This window comes from Lissotriton vulgaris, chromosome 1_1, assembly GCF_964263255.1.
Source record: "Lissotriton vulgaris chromosome 1_1, aLisVul1.2, whole genome shotgun sequence".
Classification (NCBI taxonomy): domain Eukaryota; kingdom Metazoa; phylum Chordata; class Amphibia; order Caudata; family Salamandridae; genus Lissotriton; species Lissotriton vulgaris.
Genome location: NC_141685.1, coordinates 419,105,582 through 419,127,743, shown reverse-complemented (window position 1 = coordinate 419,127,743; position 22,162 = coordinate 419,105,582). Strand labels below are relative to the sequence as shown.

At 42.1% G+C, this 22,162-nt stretch overlaps 1 protein-coding gene across 3 annotated transcripts in view; it reads left to right on the top strand.

The window, feature by feature from the left end:
* Window positions 1–22,162, top strand: part of FYB2 (FYN binding protein 2) — a 494,151-nt gene that overhangs the window by 329,762 nt on the left and 142,227 nt on the right. For all 3 annotated transcript variants that reach the window (XR_015307520.1, XR_015307527.1, XM_086952746.1), the window contains exon 10: window positions 4,451–4,479. Coding sequence is in view for 1 of the 3 variants with exons in the window: in XM_086952746.1 (XP_086808872.1) it covers window positions 4,451–4,479 (29 nt within the window). In the remaining 2 variants the exon portion in view is untranslated. The remainder of the gene's footprint in view (window positions 1–4,450; window positions 4,480–22,162) is intronic.

Here is a 22,162-nt window from a genome sequence, read left to right as displayed (position 1 = left end):
CATGATTAAATTCGTACCACTTACCTAGTATGCCGTGTGTTCTGTATTGAAGGTAACAGAACCCCTTGGTCAACTCAAATGGTGCTGCTTTTACAATGCTCCTTCAGATCAATTCGTCATGGTACAGTCTCAGGGTCTTGAGGCAGTAGTAAACATGGTGTTACTCTCGCTGATGGTGTAATTATTGCACACCATTTGCCCAGAAATGTTTATATCCAAAGAGGGGTGGGGGCACATTCTTTACCAGGATTCTGAATTTAATTTACCCTAGAAGAATGAACTGTACATTTCTGAGATGTGGACATTCGATACTTATATATAAGGTTAAAATAAGGAGCCTCGGGGTAAGGTATTTAATGGTGTATGAAAACCCTTTGTAACACTGCACATTGTCATGCTATAGAACATGCGCTGGGGCAGTGATGCATTGATGGTGTGCCCACGGTTGTAGGCACACAATGGATAGTACCTGTTAAGGGATGTACATATTGTAGCTCGAGAGAGAAATTAGAGGGCTGAAGCCTCATTATGAGCGCCCACTCCATGCAATTCTATATACCTATCAAGTACCGGGAGTAAATTATCTCCAGGAAAGATGGAGTGCTTTAAGAAATTTGATCTGGAAGGGGAGTCAAAGTTACTCAAGCATTTCCTCCTCACCCTCTTCCTGGTTCCTGTCCTGTACACTCGCACAATATACTGTAGTCACCTGCTTCCGCCTGATCTCAAGAATCAGTTTCAACTACTTACACTGGGGTTTAGTTAAAACAACAAATTATCAGTAAGGTTGGAAATTAAGTAACTTTTTTGCAAACTTGGAAGAGCTTTAGGGTTCATTAACCCAACCCTAGGAATCACCCTCACTGCATCACCCCAAGAAAATCATAATTAAAAAAAGGACTTGCCCATGATTTATGGAGGCCCAACAGTCCATTGATCGAGGGTAAGACCTGAAGCCAGGCCCTGCAGGAAATCCCTGCTGCACATGTCCCAATGTTGTTTACAGTGCAGGTACATCCTAAGAAATCACGGACATTCACTGTAAAAACATACTTAAATGTTATGTATGGTTCAGTGAACACACACCAAAAATGCCTTAAGTTGACCCACTATGATCTGGAGGGCACCCCAGCTCCTGTCACTCGCCATGCTCAGTACACCACTTGGCTGATGGCATGTGAAAATAAAAGCCTGAATTGTGAGAGAGAGAGAGAGAGAGAGAGAGAGAGAGAGAGAGAGAGAGAGAGAGAAATAAATAAATTGGGTTTCTAGTTGGCAGAGGTTTGTACCTTGTCCACGTATGGACCCTTGCTTCTAGTCGGGGTAAGAGCATTACACACTTTAGATAACCTCCACTCACCCCCCTGGTAGTTTGGCACAAGTAGACAGGCTTATCCTAAAGGCAATCTATAAAGTATTTTTAGCCCAAACACAGAGTAACACAGTGAAAATACCACAGATGGACACCACAGCATTTAGAGAAAGAAAGTATCTTTATCTCAACCAAACAAGACTAAAACGACAACAATTCAACATACGCATATCTTAATAACACTTTGTCAACTAGGCAACTGTCAGAACATTACACTGTGTGCAATAAAAGAAAGGTCTTTATATGCATCTGTCATCAACACACCATTATCCTGACTGTGCAGGCTTGAAAAACCACATACACCTTAAGGGATTCTCTTAATTGGTACAGGAGCCTCAGCGCTCCTTCCAGTTATATTATGGTAATGAGACAGTGTGACAAACTCCAAACGGGAACCCTGTCACAGGCTCGCTCCGCAATGCCACCAGGGTGCAACTGTCACTGAAAAACAAGTGCTCCCCCCACAGTTTGCCACAAGACGAGGGAAGGACCTCACTCGGTCCCTCTGCATGTGGAATACCCGCTGGCAGGTGCCCTCGCCTGTGTAGTGCAGCTGCTGGCCACACAGTCTTTTGGTGCATTCGGAAGTGTGAGCGCCGGCTGACTGCTCCCCGTGGCCAGACTCACCCTCAAGGCTTCCTGCAGATCGGGGCAGGCTGTTTCAATCAGTTTGGCGGCCTCGCGTTGGGAGCCTGCACTGTCTCCCTCGGCCTATACTTGAGTCAAGGAGGCGGGCCAGGCTTATGTGCTTGGTTACTAGGCAATGCATCGTTGCAGGGAGGTAGGGCTGATGTCACTCCGCTCACCCTCTGAGGAAATCCACACTGGTGCCGCGAAGCCTGGTAGGCCGGTCACACTTCGGGTCAGCTCCGGTCTCAGGAGCATGCGGCTTAAGACAACAAATCCGGCAGGTTGGGACCATGTGCAATCACTCCGGTTGGTGCCTCTTGTGGGGCATGGGGAGCACACTTATCGCACTAACTTCCCACCAGGTTCTCCCTGCAAGATGGTCCACATGCTGTAGAGAGACATCGCTCCACACAGCTTTTCAGGAGTGCTCCACAAGTTCTAGGTTGATGGTACAATGGCCAGTAAAGGAATGCAATGAGAACCAAGAGCGCTGTCACAGGAGTAAAAGCTCAAAGCCCTCACCATGCGCTTCATTTTGTAAAGGTGAAGAACAACCCAGTCCTCCTCCTCCACCAAACAGAGGTAGCAACTTCATGCCAACCCACCCTTCACAAATAAAGGGGCAGCGCTCCTCACACAGCCCTCTCAGCTCTTCCAGGCAGGTTCGTTTTTGATCCATAAAATGTATTTTGAATTCTTTGATTTCCCTGAGGCACCCACCAGGGGGTGAGCTCTGCATCAAGCTCTTTGAGATCTTCTCAAGCAGGATACCACAGCAGGGCAGAAAGTCAGTCTTTTTCCTCTTCTCACAGATTGAAGCAGCAACTGCTGGTCAATCCATTCGTCACACATATAAGGGCAGCATTCCTCACACTCTTCAACTCTTCTTGGCTGGGTTCTCTTGTATCCAGAAGTGATCTAAAGTTCTGGGTTTTTATAGCCAATACTTCTACCCCATTTTCTCATTGTAATCTTTGTTTCAAAGTTCCTGAGCTCAGTACAAAACAGTTATGTCCTCCGTTGTCCAGCTTGACCACAAGGGGCAGGGGTAGCATTGTGCAGAGGAGACACAGCCTAATCAGGTGTTAGTGAAAACTCCTCCCACCACTCTAAATGTATAAAGGTCTATTCAGCGTGGTTATGAGTCACCCAGGAAAGGCAGGACTCATCACAACACCCCTTGTTACTTTCTAAAGTGAATGCACATTCCCAGCTCCTGTCAATTGACGGTGAATAGACAAACAGGCATAGGCACACAGAACTGTAAAGCAAGACAGTGGCCACTTTGAGTTGCATTTAAAAAAAACACACAATTCAAAAACTACCTCTACTAAAAGGTGTGTTATTAAATTCTGAGTCCAGAAACCCTAAACTCCATTTATCCATATGTTCCCAATAGAAAGTTGCACTTGTAACATGTAACAAGGCAGCCCCCATGTTGACCTATGGGACAGACATCCTTTCAGTAGTGAAAAACGAAATGCACAGTATTTCATTATCAGGACATGTAAAACACACAAGCACATGTCCTCCCTTTCTCATACAGTGCACCCTGCCCATGGGGCACCTTAGACCTACCTTACATGTAGTAAAAGGGAAGGATGAGGCCTGGCAAGTGGGTGCACTTGCCAGGTCGACAGGGTAGTTTAAAACTGCGCACAGACACTGCAGTGACAGGTCTGAGACACATTTACACGGCTACTCATGTGGGTAGCACAATCAGTGCTGCCGGGCCATTAGTAGCATTTGACCTAGAGGCTCTGGGCGCATACAGGGCACTTTGCTAGGGCCTTAACAGTAAATCAAATATGCCAATCCTGGATAACCAATCATAATTGCAATGTGCACAGAGAGCACATGAACTTTAGCACTGATCAGCAGTGGTAAATTACCCAGAGTCCAAAAGACAACAAAAACGAGTCAGAAAAGTACGAGGCAAAAGTTTGGGGATAAACCTGCAAAAAGGGCCAGGTCTAGAGGTTTGTTTAATCATTCATGGGCTCCACGAAGCATCCAATGCTTGCTCTTCCCACCTATCTGCCATTAAATGAATGTCCACGGAATTGAGCATCGCAGCCTCCATTGCCAGCACACACCCTTCTGCGGAGAACCTTTGCTTGAATGTTTTAATGTATGCTGTATGGATGACAGTCTGAAGGTGAATTTACCTTAGGTAAATGGTAGAGCAGTAGTATGAAAAGCCATTAAGATCATGCTGGTACTATATACTTTAATGTTTACTGGAACTTAGAGGAGCAACAGTTTATATAGCCCCTATCATTTGTGCAACAAACCTCCATTTATATTGGGGTTTTTTTGGGCATAGGCCTTGTTGAGTAAACTTCACTTCCTCTTTTGATGTAACTCGTGCATCTGACGTGTTCGCTATCAGTAGCCTTAAAAATGTCTCTGCCTTTAACCTTATTCTTTGTTTTCCTCCATTACCAGCTTTAAGGCAATTTCTGTTCCAAACTTAAGTAAGTAAACTTATTTACTATGAATAAAGCAGTACTCATTTTGTATGACAAATACATGTGGCACACCTCCCCTTTGTTTTGCTGCATCTACCCCTCTCTCTCGCCACCCTTCGATTCTCATTGTTGCCCTGCTTTTCTCTGTCTTGTCGCCCTGCTTTTTCTCTGTCTTGTCGCTATTCCCTGTCTCGCCACGCTCCCCCTTTCCATTCTGCTGCCATCCCTGTTTTAAAGCCCATCCCTTCTATTTTGCTGCTCATTCCCTCTTCCCTCTATCTTGCCACCGCTTTCTTCTCTTTTTTGCTATCTCACCCCTTTCTCTCTCTTGGAATCCTTCACCCCCTTTTTCCTGTCAGACCTCTCTGCCCCCCTTCTCTGCCAGGCCACTCACTTGCCCTGTCTGACCACAATACCCACAATTCTCTCCATGGCTAGCCATCTTCTTCGTCTGGTCACCCTCCCTATCTACTTCTCGCTCTGATTATCACTTTCTCCCTCTTTTCTTCCTCTAGTGTTTTCTTTCTCCTGCTTGGTATATTTTCTTTCTTTCTTTCTTTCTCTCTCTGTCTTTCTCTGTCTTTCTCTTTCTTTCTTTCTCATTCTTTCTCATTCTCTTTCTTTCTTTCTTTCTCATTCTTTCTTTCTTTTTCTCTGCATCTTTCTCAATTTTTAATGTATTCCCTTTTTCTTTCGGTTTCAATGCTTTGAGACTTGACTTTGCAAAAGACGTATAAACGAGTATAATCAAAATACCAGCATACTGTACATAAAAAATAACTAAACATCACATTCTTATTTCATAGAAAAGACCAGCTTAGCATTACAAATGCATTGCTACTGAAAAATAGTTTATACTGCCAGTTTATTACAGGCCTCGTGGATATGTCTGAAAACAAGCAAGCAGAAGTACTAACCTTATTACTCTCTCTCCCTTGAATAAGAAGTTTAATGTATGGTTTCTAGACAAAATTCCAGCCTAATGAAATAACTTTAAAGCGTTTTTTCTAGGCATTGGCACAGCAAATCTTATTAAATGAATAGCGCGTTTTGGGGTGTTTTTTCCAGAATGTTTCATACATTACTGTCCCAAAACATACCCATCGAGGGTTGCTGTATGAATTCTGGTTTAATAATGAAAGGCGCCACAACCTCTTACCTGCCAGAGCTGTGATTAGACTATTAGGAGAGGTCCTGCGACGCCCCTCAGTCCTCTCTATCAGAATAGCATGCCCTTTTGTAGTCTATCTGAGGAGCTAAAAGTGTGGAGCAAGATGTGTTTGTGACATATGCAGTGGATGAGAATATGTGGTGTGGTGTGGTGTGAATGCACGTATCAAGGCCAGTGTTGGCAACGACTTATTCATTACAATATATAAGAGGGAGCGAGCATCCTTTGGTTTGCTTGGGTATACAAAAGATGAATATGTGCATCAAAATTATATTTCTATCTAACATTAAAAATAAAAAAATATATGATTATTGAATGCACAGTTTAGGACTGATGCTACAGCGTTTTATTGACAGGGCCAGCGTGGCCAATACAAAGCAATGGTATTGTCAGCACTTTACCTGAAGTCACTTGTTGAAAGCAGCGCTATTTTCTTTGTCTCTGTCCCATGTTGTAATTCACAAAGTAAATCCTTCAAAAATTCTTGCTGCTTCTTTGCATAAAAATAGGCAGTGATTAGGTGGAATTTCTGGTGATATATTATTTTTATTTAATGTTGGAAAAGAAGAGAGAATTGAAAAATGCTCAAGGGGAAACTAATTTGATCTAGGTAAAATAAATATTGGCCTATTTTGAACTGTACAATAATCTAATACATGTGCACCATTCTTGATAATTATCCTCTTCCCTAGAAAGAAAACCTACAGCTATTTACCTATCAACCTCCAAAAGCAAATTCTATATTTTCTTTTTTCTTGGTCATGTTTTACCAGTTCTGTGTTTGGTTTTGGCTCTTTTATATTTCAAGAAGCTTTTGTTTGACCAAACATAATTTTAGTCAGAGCTGAGGATACCGATGCACACAATGGTTTGCTGATGGATTAGCGTGCCCATGGCTCTATACTCTGGACCCAAGTAGAGGTGCACGCTTACCTTCGCCACCCCGTTGTATTTGGAGAGCACTTTCTTTATTCAAACTATATTCTATTGAGGTTCCCTATGGGCTGGCTCATTGTCCACACCTGTGATATTCTCTTTGTTCCTTTTGTACCAGATCTGTTCGGTACAATCTTCTCTCAAGTTATCCCTGGTTGGTGCCAGATCTGTTGACTTGTTCAACTGCAGAAATCCCTGGGGACCTTTCCTCATCGCCTCCACTGTGCGTCATATTATATTCTTCCTTTTTTGCACCCTGAAGAAGGCTTTGACCTTGGAGCGAGGTCTATACCAAAACACGCATCTATGCCTACTCTGGAATCTCAAAAACCCGTACACGTATCCAACCTGAGACCCTATAAATGGAGTATTCTAGGGCTAATTAGTAGTTGAAGCATATTGATGTATATATAAAATAAGGATTTGTTACCATATAACCTTTTCTTTCCTGGTCTATTGAAAGTAACTTATTTCTGATTTGTTGATGTGTGTAATATGTGTGAATGATTGTATCGTGGGAATGGTTTGGTATGTTTGCAAGAGCAAGTGAGAGTCGGATTGCGGTTGTTCTGGGGTTGATGGAACTTGGGGTTCTCCCAAGGTACATATATATACCACTATAAACATTGTTTTTTGTGGTCTGTACATCTGTATATATTGTATAAAAATGAGTGTTACAATAATCTAACAATATGACTACATTTGATGTTTTCAATCTCTTGAGAAGTATTAAGTTATGAGATTTGTAGTGATCTTCCTCTTTATGGCTATAATTGTGACTTTTTGAGCATTCAAATGTTGGCCTAAATAAATGACTCCCGTCCATTTACCAGGCAGGAATGTTTGTTTGCTATATTGTTTTTTTCCCTGGTCCTGCTGGTTCATTGGTTCTACAGGGGCCCTCTCTCTTTTGTTTCTGTACACTCTACCTCCAGCCAAGGTTCCAGGAGTACAGCAGTAGAGTCCAGAGCAGTTCCTCTGGAAACTTGTTGTGTCTCTTTAGCTCATACAGGAGATCATCCAACTGACCCTTTGAGTCACTTTCTGGGATCCTGGGTTCAAAGTAAGTGGGTCTAGTCATTCCTCAGGTTTCAGACAGCTGGGCAGTCCCTCTCATCTTAACATTTCCAGGAGTGTCATGAGGAGAGCTCTATGGGGTCCACTCTTAGTGCCAGCCTGTGGGTGGAGGGCAAGGCTTTTTTCATTGCCTAAAGCACTCCTGGTCAGTCACTCTACGCCTCGGTGCCACCCTGACTAGACAGACAAAGGGGTTGGGGGTCTTGATGTGAACTTAATCTGCCAGTTACAAGGGAGGCAAGAGCCTCAAAGGTCCTATCAAGGAAGGAGTCCTCTCGCCCCACACACAACTCTTTGTCCGCTCTCTGGGAATAATACACACCTCAACATAGGGGAGCCACAGGGGTCAGGTGAGAACTGGACATTGGCAGAAAAGTATTTTTGTTTTAGGCAGGAAAATGAAAACTTTCTAAAAGTGTAATTTCGAAAATAATATAAAATCTGGATAAACCATTAAACTAGGTTTTAAATTAATATTAAACCATTTTTTATAGCTACTCCCAAATTGAATTAAGCACATTTTAAAGGTAATAGTGTCAGCCAGTGTTAACCTATGGTAGAGCCGGTCTTGCCTCAGTTGGAGGGTTTTCACTGGCAGGACGGGCAAAACATTAAATATACATGTCCTACTTTTTAAATACCATGAACCCTGCCGGATGGGCATTTTGGGCCTACTTTAGAGGTCACTTATAATTATTATACTTTTTGTTTTGCCAATCAAAATCACAGTTTAAAAGTGCACACTCAGGCTGCTCTGGCATGCCTGGGGACATGTTTTAATGTGCTCCTTTTGGGGGTGGTACAATGAGTGCTGACAGCCACTAGACACATTTAATTTACAGGCTCTGGGTCCATGTGGTACTGTTTACTAGGGACTTTCAAGTAAACTAAATGTGCCAATTAGGGGTATGCCAATTCCTACACGTTTAGAGAGGACACTGCAAACACTTTACCACTGGTTAGCAGGGGTAAAATGTGCAGAGTCCTACGGCTAGCGAAAACTTGTTCAGCAAAGAAAGGTGAAATAGTAAGGGAAATATCACACAAAAGATGGTCATTTCTAACATGCCCACTAAAATTATCTATGCAGGTAAGGCTCGGCCTGCTCGGGAGAGGCTTGCTCATAAGTTTCTCTATCCTTCTTGTGGCTCCAACTACCCATGGATGCTTTGATCCTCCTGATCCAGGATGTATACAGCTGGCCATGCCAACCTGCATAAGACAGACACCAGCATGTAACTAATAGAAAAAGAAGCGTCTCCTGCTTGACCTGCTCAGGGCAGTGCATTGCTTGAACTCCACCAGCAAAGACGCTATTGCACCAGCTCCATTGGCAGTCTAGCCCTGACACTTTATGGGTAAGGTTAAGAAAGTGGATGTGTTGGTTATTTGATTTATGAATCCGTGCCCCCCTCCCACACACACGCACACACACACACACACTGTTCAACTGCATATTACTGACTGGCATGCACTTACATTACTTAATCTGTTGCAAGAAATACCCGGTCAGCCACACGCTCAAGCCACCAGTTGCCAGGGGTATGATATGGGTAGCAGCAGTTGCAAGGGGTGAAACTGATACCTCTAGTGATCTTCAGTTTCCATCATTAGTTTCCAAACAGTAAGCCACAGCTTTTATGGTAATATTCTACATGCCCTCCTAATGGGAGCACCAGCATACTGAGGACTGCTCTGTTTCAAGTATTCTTGCTCTCGCTTTCTTGGGAGCACCAAAGCAGAGCCACACTGCAAAAGGAGATTAAAATATGGCATCAAGTGGTTAAATGTTTGAAATACAACATTCAAAGATTTGTACCCGTTGCTGTCTGACTCTATAATGGTGCTAGCACATTGTCCTGCAAAACCATTGTGGGGACAGGCATGAAGTTTAAGTGCATGCATTCGGGTTTGATGAGGTCCCGTCTTCAATAGACTTGGGATTTGGGTATTTTTTGTAACATAGTGCAAGTAACACCGATTTACTGTTATGATTATTATCCCACTATAAGAATGAAAAGCATCAGCAGGAATTCTTCTTTTGATTCCTTTCAAGCTTAACTCCGATTGGAGGCTGGACCAACAGAAGTGCAGAGTGCTGTCCTGTAGTTCCTACTAATCCGTAGGATCTTTGCGTTTGTTTGAACAACATAATTTATGACTTGGTGCCTAGACTGATTCCGTACACCCCTGCAGGAAATGTTGGCCTATAGGCCAGCTAGCTCACAGTGCCGGCATAAGTCCCCTTAACCTTATCAGGGAGCTAATGAACATGACAACCCTGACCCCTCCGGGATAACGAAAACAGGTCAGAACCTTTTGCCCAGTCACTCGTGTTTGTCGGTGCTCAGAGAAATATATAGAATACACAGTGGGACATTTTCAATATATTTATTGAATCAACGTTATTCTTGTATAGAATACATGTGCTGTTATATTTAGTAGACAGAAGCAGATGAAAGTAATTTCAAGCACCAAAACCGCAAATAGTAGATACAATTCTACCATGGTGCTAAAACTGTGTACATATGCAGGCATATGTACAAGGCAGTAATCAGGCGTACTCCTATTATGCAACCCTACTCTGCGTGTGCCCAGAGTTTGTGTAAGTGTGTAGCTAAGAATCACCCCAAGGGACGAGATAACCCCATTGCCTGGTGAAAGAAAATGTAGGAGTCCGTCTGGATCATGAACTGAACACCCGCTCATGAAGATGTTAGACGGCTGTGTGGTGAAGTCTCAGCATGCATGGACCCTCTGTGTTCACTGCAGTGCCTCCTCTACTAATCTACCTGGATGCTCACTATTTATAATAGACACCAGCAGTGCGATGCATGTGTAGATGAGCGATGTTATGGATATGTAGATAGCCGTGTCAGCCTGTGGATGAAAATAGGTCAACATTTTTACATTGTGCTTGAAAGAGGCCTAGTACATGATGTTTGAGGCATGTAAACAGGATAGTTTTGGAGAAACTATTCCAGCATTATCGTGCATGGAAATGGATCACTGAAAAAATATAGAATACAAAAATATAGACGAAAAAAATATCGAAGTAAAAATATAGAAAGACAAAATATCGAAATCCTATCTACAAACAGTTAAATACAAAAATATTGAATCAAAAATATCGAAAAAATATATATACTTAGTAAAAATATCGAATTTATTAAAATAACTTAAAAATAATTTAAAATAAATGAAATAATAACTATAATTAATTAAAACATATATAAAAATACTTAAATAACTTAAAAATGATTAAATAATTAATTTAAGTTAAAAATAAAATAAATACTTTTTTTAACACATATATATATATTAACATAATATTAATTAATTAAAAATATACAATATTTTTACTGTAGCATAGCAAGAGGTTAAAATTTACTATTACTACTCCAGCAACTGCAACAGTAGGGTAAACATTGGGTAGCGTAGGGGTAAAAATTACTATTCCCACTCTAGTGAGTTTAACAGTAGGGAAAGTAAACATTTAATATAATAATACAAATAAATTAAATATCAATACCAATAAAAAATTAATTTAACTAAATGACACATTTAAAATGATGTAATATTTAATCAAATAAAAATACAAATAAATATTAGTTATTAAAATTAATTTCCTATTAATACAAATTATTTACCAATTAACAATTAATTAAAAAGAAATTATAAATCAATACCAATAAATAAATAAAAATGATTAATTTAATTACAATTACATTACTTCCCACCCTATTCCTCTATAAACCCACAACGGAAAATAAATTAATCTAATTAACATAGTTATCAATTAATCAATTAAGAAAAAATAATTAGCAATTAAAAATTAATTACCAATTAATAATTATTTACAAATTAATCATTAACAATTAATTCAAAATAAATACCAATTAATAAATTAACACATTTAATTAATTACAATTAAATTACTTCCCACCCTATTCCCCTATAAACCCACAACCCGCTACAGAATTAAATTACACAAAAATTAAATAACCTAAAGAAATACACTTAAAAAAATGTCGATATTATTAAAAATTCAATATATCTTATTACTATATTATATACTTCAATATTTTTAACTATCTTTATTTTAAAAATCGATATTAAATTACTTGCCTTCAAAACGATATTTTTCACCACTATATTCTGTCCATTCGATATTTTGTCCATTCTATATTTTTACTTCGATATTTGTGCCATTCTATATTTTTGAGTCAATACTATGTCTGTATAACCCCAGGAATATAACATTGCAGTGATACATTCCTGCCTGATGAGATTTGTCTTTTGGTCATGCTCACTGTGGAGAGAGAACCAGTGCTGGCTGTCGTTCACTTCCATGCATAGGACGACTCACTTCCTTTCAACAAGGCTGCCTGGATATTGCCCCTGTTGGATGGGATGAAAAGATATGCACCAATTCTTACCCCTCTGCTAAGCTATCTGAAGATTGTCACTTGAAAATTATTTACTGCTGCGATGCACGTGCTTATTAGGTCGAGCCTTGACAGCGCATGCGCTGTCTCTCGATCTGCTGTATACACATCTGGGCTAACAGCCCACCCATTGGCTTTTTATTTGTTACTATGATTGTCCTCTCAAAAGGCTTGGCTTTAATTGGTTACTGTCCCTTCTTCGTCCCTTCTTATCATCCTTTGTTTCCTCCCAGCAGCAGTGCCGAACTTCGGCTATCCTCCCACTTTTGTCTTGATCTGTTAGTTTTTAGGGACTTTTTTTGTATGGACTTTTTTTGTATTCCTCCTTTGTAGTGTTAGCAGTAAATGTTTTAAAGAACACGCGCCCTCGTCATAAACTCAAGATGGGGCTGAGAAGCCCATGACCTCACGTTACAAAGTGAGGAATGAAGCATCCCGATCACAAACTATTCGCAAGTGTTAGATCTGGGGGTCTCTAGTTGGCAGAGGTAGGTACCACTGTCCAAATAGGGACCCTTGCTTCTAGTCAGGGTAAGGGGGATACACTCTTTAGATAACTCCTGCTCACCCCCTTGGTAGCTTGGCACAAGCAGACCGGCTTATCAAAGGCAATGTGTAAAGTATTTGTACCAACACTCACAGTAACACAGTGAAGACACCACAAATGGACTCGTCACCAGTTTAGAAAAATACAGTTATTTAATCTAAACTACACAAGACCAAAACAACAAAAATCCAACATACACAGTCAAGAATATGATTTTCAAAGAATTCCAGGGTTTGCATCAAAATAATCCAGTTGCGTCACTTTTAGCCCAAAGTACCTGTAGATGCGACAAAAGTTCCAAGTGGAAGCTGCAGCATTGAAAAACAAGCGATGCGTCACTCCTGAGACCCTAGGGATGCGATGCGACAACCCCGCTGCACGCAGCGGGCGTGTTGCGATGAATCTGGTCTGTATGGGGATGGATGCGATACCTTGTATGGATTCCGGTGCGAAGGTTCGGTAGGAAGCGTCTCGACACGATGCTACTATCTTCGGGACGGCGACGATCTCCGGTGCGGCGGCGATGCGCGGTGCAACGTCAATCTTCTCTCGTGGCCCCTTGATGCGATGGCTCTGCGATGATGTTCACAGCGACGTGATGCGGTCCGTAAGTAAGTGGTGCGACGATCTCACCCAGGGACAACAGGGTTTGAGACGATACTCGCAGCGACCGGAATCTTCCCGCACTGGGGTGATGTGTTCCGCAAGCGAACGATGCGTCGGTTCTTGCAGCGGCAACAGGCACTGCGATGATCTCGATCTTCGCGGCGACTGGAATTTCCTTGCACTGTCGACGATGCGCTCCGCAAGCGAGTGATGCGTGAAAATTGCAGATTTTCTTCTTTTCTTCTTGTCCAGGGCCCCAAACAGCAGGCATAACTTCCAGAGGCCCCACAATTGGATCAAGCACTCTAGGAAGGGCAGAACTCATACAGCAGAGTTCATGGGGAAGCTGAGAGTGAAGTCCTTTTGTTCCTGGGACTTCTTAACAGGAGGCCAGCTCTCCTCAGGCCCTTAGAGATCTCTTCAAGCAAGGGGACACAGCAACAGCAAAGTCCTTCCCCTCTCCTTGGCAGCAAAGCAACAGCAGGTCAGCCCACAAACACACCACAGGACAGTCTTTCCTCTTCAGTCTTCCAGCTTTCTCCTTGGCAGAGGTTCCTTCTTGATTCCAGGATCTAATTTTCTGTAGTCTGGGGTCCTATACTTATACCCTTAAAAGTCTTTGTTCCCTTTGTGCAGGAAGGCTCTGAGCCCGGTCTGAACCAGTTCTGGGTGTTCCTTGAGCACTTTGTTTTCCTGTTCTCTCCCTTCCTTTCAGAGAGAGGGGCAGGGTCGTCAGCCACCCAGCAGGAGGTGGAGGCAGCATTGTGGAAGGCAGGCACAGCCCTATTCAGGCCCAGGTGCTACCCCCTCCCACCACTCTAGATGCAGATGGAGCTATTCAGCCCAGGGATGGCCCCCTCAGCGAGCCACCCAGCCCCTGCCACTCACAAACCAGACAGTCAATTCACAAACAGGCCAAGGCACACAGAAAGGTCAGACACGAGAACAGCAACTTTCTAAAAGTGCTGTTCTCAAACACAAGATTTAAAAACCACCTTTCCTAAAAGATGTGTTATTAAATTCTGAGTTCAGGGATACCAGACTTTTATGTCCTATCTTGCTCCTATGGGAAGATATGCAGGTAGCCACTGTAGCCAGCATTCCCCATTATAGCCTATGGGCAACATAGCCTTACAATAGTGTAAAATGAAAATGGCTGTAATTCCCTACCAGAGCATGTTACCCTCACTAGTACATGCTCTACCTTTCACATACACTGCACCCTGCCCAAGGGGGTACATTGGGCCTTCCATAGGGGTGACCAATGTCTACAGAAAGGGAAGGGTTAGGCCTGGTCAGTGGGGACAATGGCCAAGTTGACATGGCAGTTCAGACTGCACACAGGCACTGCGGTGGCAGGCTTGAGACACCCTTTTAGGGTTACTCATGTGGGTGGCACAATCAGTGCTGCTGGCCCACTAGTAGCATTTGTATCACCAGCCCTGGCACACTCAGTGCACTTTACTAGGTACTTCTTGAGGATACAAATATGCCAATCCTGGATAACCAATTAAAATAACAATTTACACAGGGAGCACTTGCACTTTGACACTGAACAGCAGTGGCAAAGTGCCCAAAGTATCTAAACCAGCAAAAACGAAATCCAGCACAGCATAAAAAATACAGGAGGTAGAGGCAAAAGGACAGGGGAACCACACCAAAGATGCCAGGTCTAACAGCAAGCTTATTGCATGCTCCAGGATTGCATGATAAACCTGTATGTATTTCTATTCAGGAGGCATCTGTGGCACATAATGAGCTTGTGAATTGTTTGTGATCTTGATGCTGCATTCCTCACTCTGTAATGTGAGCTCTTGGGTCGCTCAGCAACGTTTCCCAGTCACAGACGCATGTTTGTGTGCCAATGTAAACAACAGCTTTGCCAGTTGAATGCATGATATTGTAAGAGACTAGAACATTATATTAAGGAGTTAAGCATTGCCCGTACTGATTATCAATTTATGGTGCGATGGCAACATCTTTGAAAGGACAAATCCTCCCTGTGTCAATACTATCAAAACATTTTATTATCCATATCTTTTTTTAAATTCAGTATCTGAATTGAGCTTTTTTTTTTTTTACTTTATAAGAGTCAGAGAATAATTTCTATATGATTTAACAATTTAAATCTAGTGTATTGTAATTGCATTTATATAGCGCTTACTACCCCTGACGAGGCGTGGAAGCACTTTTTCGGCAAGTAGCACGCTACTTTGGGACCCATAGAGGATTAGTGTTGAATTAGTATAGTGAAACATGCAAGTACATTTTAAGGGGTGGATAGGTTAGTCAATTATTTGGATTCGGAAGGATAGCTGAAGGATAGAAGAGAAAAAAAAAGGTTTGTATTTATATAGCGCTTGTTACCACTGTTGGGGTGTTGAAGCGCGCTACTCCAGAGACTCATAAAGGATTAGTATGGTGAAATATGAAAGTAATTTGAGTGGTGGTGGATATTAGTCAGTTATTTGGAGTGAGAAGGACAGCGGAGGGTTAAAAGGGAAGAAAGGTTTGCATTCGTGTAGCACCTGTTACCCTTGATGGGTGTTGAAGTGCTTTCTGGCGAGTAGGATGCCACTCCAGAACCCATAAAGGATTAGTGTTGAAAATTAGTATACTGAAGTATGAAGTTATTTGAGTGGTGAATATGTTATTCAGTTATTTGTATAGAGAAGGGTAGGTTACGGGATAGAAGAGAGGTAAATATATATGATTAAAGATATTGATAGAGGTACAGGATGAGAAATAGGGTAGTGCATTGGATATGCTTTTTTAGGAGAAAAGTAACAGACACACAGAGCCGAGTAAGTACATGGACGGTACATAGATGCACAATGGAAGTATGTACCTGTAGACCAAAGATGATTTTTATTTATTTTATTTATTTTATTTATTTATTTATTTATTTATTTATTTTCAACAACATAATTATTCTACATGTCTATACAAAGCAATAAACAAAGATTGGTACATATCTATAGTGAAAATAAATGCTTCTATACAGAGAAATGTCCTGTAAATTTCTGTTTGCGTATGGTGCTTATGTGGGAAAGAGCCAATTCTTGAGTAGTTTTCTTAATATAAGGTGGTTGTTGGTGGATCTTATGTTGGGGGGGGTAAAGAGTTCCATAGTTTGGCTGCTTGAACAAAGAAAGATGTGCCACCTATGGTTTTTTTCTTGTATCTTGGGATTTTGAGGCGAGATGTCCCTTTAGAGCGTAGGTTCCTTTCTTGAATTTGTTTAGTGATTTCATTCCTGATGAAGGGCGGTACCATTCCATGTATTGCTTTGTGGGTGATACAAAGTAGCTTGAACGTGGATCTTTTGGTAACCGGTAACCAATGCAAGGCTTTCAAGGTAGGTGAGATGTGGTCTTGCGGTTTGATATGCAAGAGTAGTCGGGCATCCAAGTTCTGAATCCATTGTAGTCTTTTCATGGTCGTTAAAGGTGATCCATGGTAGAGGCTATTGGGGTAATTGAGTTTGGACAGAACAAGGAAGATGGTAGCTTGGACCTTGTGTGGAAATCCCAAATGAAGGAAAATTAGTTGCAGCGTTTTTATAGTGACAAAGCTTGATCTTGCTAGTTTGTCCACTTCGGCTTTCATCGACAGCTTGGAATCAATGGTCATTCCGAGGTTTCTTACTTCCTTTGATACTTTAGGTGGTGATCCCAGTTCATCAGGCTAGGCAGCAATCGGTTCATAATGTTTCCAATCGCCATACCTGAGTATTTCAGTTTTTAAAGCATTCAATTTGAGATGGCTCCAAGTCATCCACTGATCCACGGTTCTGAGACAACAGAAAATTGGGGATTTTTCAATGTCTTTGGGGCATTCCAGTTGAAGGAGTATTTGTGTGACATCTGCATAGTTATAGCACATGAGGTGAAATTGAGTGATCAGTACCAGTAATGACTTCATGTAGATGTTGAAAAGCATGGATGAGATGATAGAACCTTGAGGGACCCCTGCTTTTGTGGAGTATGGTTTGGACGAGAAAGGTGGGGTATGGATGACATTAGTTTTTTTCGAAGGCAGGGCGCGATCCAGTCTAGAGCAGTTCCCTCTATGCAGGCTTCATAGAGTCTTTGTTTCAGAGTGTCATGGTTAACCGTGTCAAAGGCAGCCGAGAGGTCCAAGAGGAGTAGTGCAGCAACCCCTCTGCGGTCAACTGTATTCTTCAGGTCATTCAAGATGGCAAGCGGGGCATATTCAGTGCCTCTTCCTGGACTGAATCCTGTTTGGAAGTCTGAGAGTATGTCAATCTCTTTAAATAATTGTGTCATCTGCAAACACTGCTCTTTCTATCAGTTTGCCGAGGAAAGGTCCATTTGTAATGGGTCTGTAGTTGTCAGGGTTCAGCTGGTCCTAGTTTGTTTTCTTGAGTAAAGGGCATATGTGTGATTTTTTTTAGTTTTTTTAGTTCTTCTGGAAATATTGCGGTAGGTCAGGAATTGTTGATGATTCTTCTTATTGGAGTAGCAGCAGAGGTTGTTAATAATTGTCTTGAAAGTTTGTGGTGTACAGGGGTCAGAAGGGCTGCCGGCAGGCCTGATTGCTTTGGCCAGGTCCATAAATTCATTGTGTGAGATGTGTTGGAAGAAACAGAGAGGCTGGGTTAGAGTATTCTTGGATTGTTGTTTTGTACAAGTGTTAGTGCTGGTGCTTTGTTTCTGTTTTAAGTAAGAGTCCAATGTGTCTGCTTTGTCTGTTTAATGATTTCCCATTATTTTCAATATATTTTGGAGAGGTTTTTATTTGTGTTTAAGAAAAAGTCTCAGGTCTTTCAATTAAGAAAATAAAAACTAGTTTATTATGTAAAACATTTCTAAAAACATTCTTAACATTTAGAAAACAAGGCAGTTTAAAGATGGCTGCATTATTAGGGTCTGTGGAAGGGCCCTTTTTTAGGTTGTGCCTAGCGTTGCAGGGCATGCACTGCTCGCTTTGCCAGGCATGCAGTATTCAGTATAGCGTGGAAGCTTTGTTGAAGCTCCGCCCACTCTCCGCCCATCATTTTCATTGGCTTGGTTCTTAAATGCTGCTTTCCGATTGGTTGTAGGCTTGTTAGTCCCTTCTTATGACTGCCATGTCGTCATTTGTGTCCTTCCATGGCTACTGGCCCCTTTACTGCACAGACTAATTTCTTCCGGTGCCCCCCCTCCCGCAGTACGATGCCTTCTCGCCCGCCCCCCCCTTTGTGCCCTCTCTCCCGCACTCTTGTTTGCAATGCAATAGGTCTTGCGTAAATGCGAGTCCTATTGTATTGCACATGCTTGTCTTTCTCATCTTATGTTTGCCTCAATGACAGGCAGCCCAGTGGATGCGTGGATTATGGGGCTCATTGAGACCTGAAGCAGCACTTGGAAATGGAGCATTTTGCTTTTTAGATCAGTAGGTAAGGAACTGGCTTACCTGAAGAAAAAGCATGTGCCGTAAGAGGAACCGTTACATAGTTCTGCTTAAGTACTGAGCATTGGAGCTTTGGCACTTATCTCTATCTAACAGGCCAGCTACGTCAAAGTTTAGGTAGATTTAGTTTTAAAAAATTAAGTATGTCGGGATTTCGCCATTGAAACTTCAATTACATTACGTTTTGTATTTTTAGGGGAAAGCGCAATTTTACTTTGCAAGGCAGGAACTATGACTGCGGTGAATGGTCGACACTGCATTGTAAGGCACTAATTGTGCATGGGAGTTGGCAGAATCAAAACAGACTGCATGAGACTATCAGTATGACAAATTTCATGGGCAATATTCATAAAAGCGGTCAATCAGTCATTGCTTTCTAACGAGCAACACTTTACATATTTTTTTTATTCCTGTGCTTAAAAAAAAAGGAAGTGGAGGACCAACCAAGTTAGTCGGTATACAACTGACATGGTGTGTGATTGCTCATTGCTGTTCTTCTTGTGCCACTTGCATGAAAAGAGGGGTTGTTTCAAAAGATTTGCTTTCTGATTGCTTTTTTATTTAAAAATAAAAAGGGCATAACCGCCTGAGCTGGCAACTTTGGAACGGGTTCGAGTCTCGACTCAACATCCTGTGGTTGTGGGCAAATCACTGAATCTCCCGATGCCTACCAAAAATGAACGTATCCTTGTGTAATGTAACTGGTGCTCATGTAAAGCACTCCAATACCTTTTGGTTGCGTTCACGCTTTATAAAACTGCCCCAAAAAAACCCTACGGTATGATTTCTATTTAAAATGTCTTAATCCTTGACCTGATGTTTTAGTCCCCCCCCTTGTCTATGTGTCAGTTGACACTTTCATTTTGCGTCCCTGGTTTTTGCATTCCTCTGGCTAAAAGTTCTCAAAAACGGATCTTCCCTGGCGCCTCATTTCAATCTGGTAAAGATTTCTTTTTGTGTGTGGATGTGTGAAGAAAAGTGTGTGGTGGGTGCGTATTTCTATTTGGTGTGTATCTTTTCCATGTTAGGGACATGCTATGTTTTTTATTATGACAGAGGGTGTTACTTTCTGTCATTCGTTTGGGACATGCTTCTCGTTGGCGTGTTAGGGACATGTTCATTGGGTTGTGTAACGTGCATGTTTTTTTAGGTCAGAATCGCATTTTTTGTTGCCCCAGGCTCTGAGGTGTTGTGTGAATTCTCTCTTGCTTTCCAGTCTCCTCAGTGGGAGGAAGTGCTTCCTACTCTGAACTCAAGCTGCTAACCACAGTGCTGCCATCTAGTTGGTTTGGGGGCAGCATGCTTTAACTACATCTATGAGTAGGGGCGGAGCATGGTGATTGCTGGAGGAGGCTAGGCAGTTGTTGTCACCAAACACTTTGTTGGCCAGGGCGTCCTCGTTAACCCCTTCGCTGCAGGGGTAATTCCCCCATGGTGCAGGAGGTGAGCACGGCGCCGCGGTGCTCACGACGAGCTGAGCTCGTCATGAGTCACAGTGGAGCTGTGCTCATGACGAGCTGGGCTCGTCACAACCCTGCCCACTGATTAATTATCCCGCACAGGTGGGGAATTAATCGCGCGTAGGCAGCGTGCAGCTGTTATGACGAGCCCAGCTCGTCATGAGCACAGCTCCACTGTGACTCATTCGCTGGGGGTGCCACCCCTCTCCTAAAACTGCTTTTTTTGTTTGCAGTTTTATATAGCGCAACTAGACCCGCAGTTATGAGAACACTTTACATGAGCACCCGTTGCATTACAGGCACACATTAATTTCGGTTTTCAGGCTCTCCCTTTGGGGCCCAGAATCAGTAATAGGTGCTGACACACAGCTTTAGTATTTGAGATGCCATGTAGCGCCTATCCTATAGACTTCAACCTAGTGGCTACTGTTGGGGCATGTTTGTTATGAAAATCTCCAATCCCTAACCAAGAAACACCTTTGCACAAAAAATGGTTGGGAGTTTGCAGGGGAAAGGATCGACCCCAAAGAATGAATAATGGCAATAGATGCATGAACACAAACTGTGATGGATTTCATTGTATGGTTTCTTTATTTTCAAATCAAATTTGTTATTATATTCTGTCGCCCAGGACGGGAACATACTGCTATCATTTGCCCACTGTAATGCATTATTACAAGTGAATAGGTGCACGTTCTTTGAATGTGCAGAGTGATTCATTATAAATGTTACCCTTTCTTTGTGCAATTTCCAGTTCAGTTTATTGAATATCATTGGGAATTCTCTTTTTAGATTGCAAAATACCCACGCATGTCTGTGAAATGGGCAGCGCTTAATGACAACATGACCTGCTTCAGTGCACCAAAAAAATAAACACAGTATTTCTTGCCGTGCACAGGGCATTTGAGACCCGTGTGGTGGCTCCTACTGAGCTCATCCTTGAAGGAAATGGTCGAGTCATATGTGTGGGTCACCTTTCAGTGCAGCGCTCAATTTCAAATATTATCCTCTCACAGCTAGCGGACTCCTTAGTTTGCTAAAGCAGTCGTAAAGATAAATAAAAGAAATCTTGGACAAATTTCTAACAAGGATGCATCTCTCTGAGTTTCTCAGTATTGGGGTTGGATTTTGTGGTCTCATTTTTTTAAAAACTTGTTCATTAAGAGTTTTAATCATCCAGCATCATAAAATCAGTACAGATACAACAGAATCCCAGCACAGTGCAATCTTGGGGAGTAACAGTACAATGTAGTCTCAACATTGTCTACATATAGTAAATAATCGTACTGGAAAAATATTCCTGAAAGAAACAATACAATCCTGTCTAGAAACAATATACTAACAGGAAATATCTGTACCAATACTCTTTACAGTGCATTTAACACGGATTGAAGATTCTCAATAAACAAATCATAAGAATATAACTCTATAAACAAACCCTACCTCACAGGTCACATACATATAAATTCCCCCACTCTGCCATGTGTCACTTCATCTGATCACCTGTAACGTCATATTGATTACCCTGTTCTCAACGTGAGAGTGTCTGATGGCTGTACTTCCATTTCAGCACCAACTTTGTCAATTGGTTTTTCCTCCGACGCCTGCGTGATGGGGGCCTCCCCAGAGGGACCTACGATATCAAAATATACCAGGCTCTGGCATCCTCTTCTAACTTTTCATCCCTCCTGACTCTCTTCATTTGGATTAATTCCACTGACACCCATTCCTTTAAATCTTTGGCCCAATTTTCCACCTTGGGGGTCTGGGAGCTCATTCAGTGAATCGCTATCCTTCTTTTGGCCACCACTAGCTCCAGTTGGAGAAATCTATGAGTAAGTTTCTTCCCCTTGGGGCTGGGAAGAAGACCCAATGTTACCTCTTTAGTGGACTGGGGTAGCGTCCATCCCGTGACCTGTCGTAAAAGTTCCAGGATTGAGTCCCAAAATAATTTCAGCCTCGGGTATTCCCATAACATATGTAAGAATGGGGCTTCATTATATCCCCTTTGGGTCGACACGAAGAATGA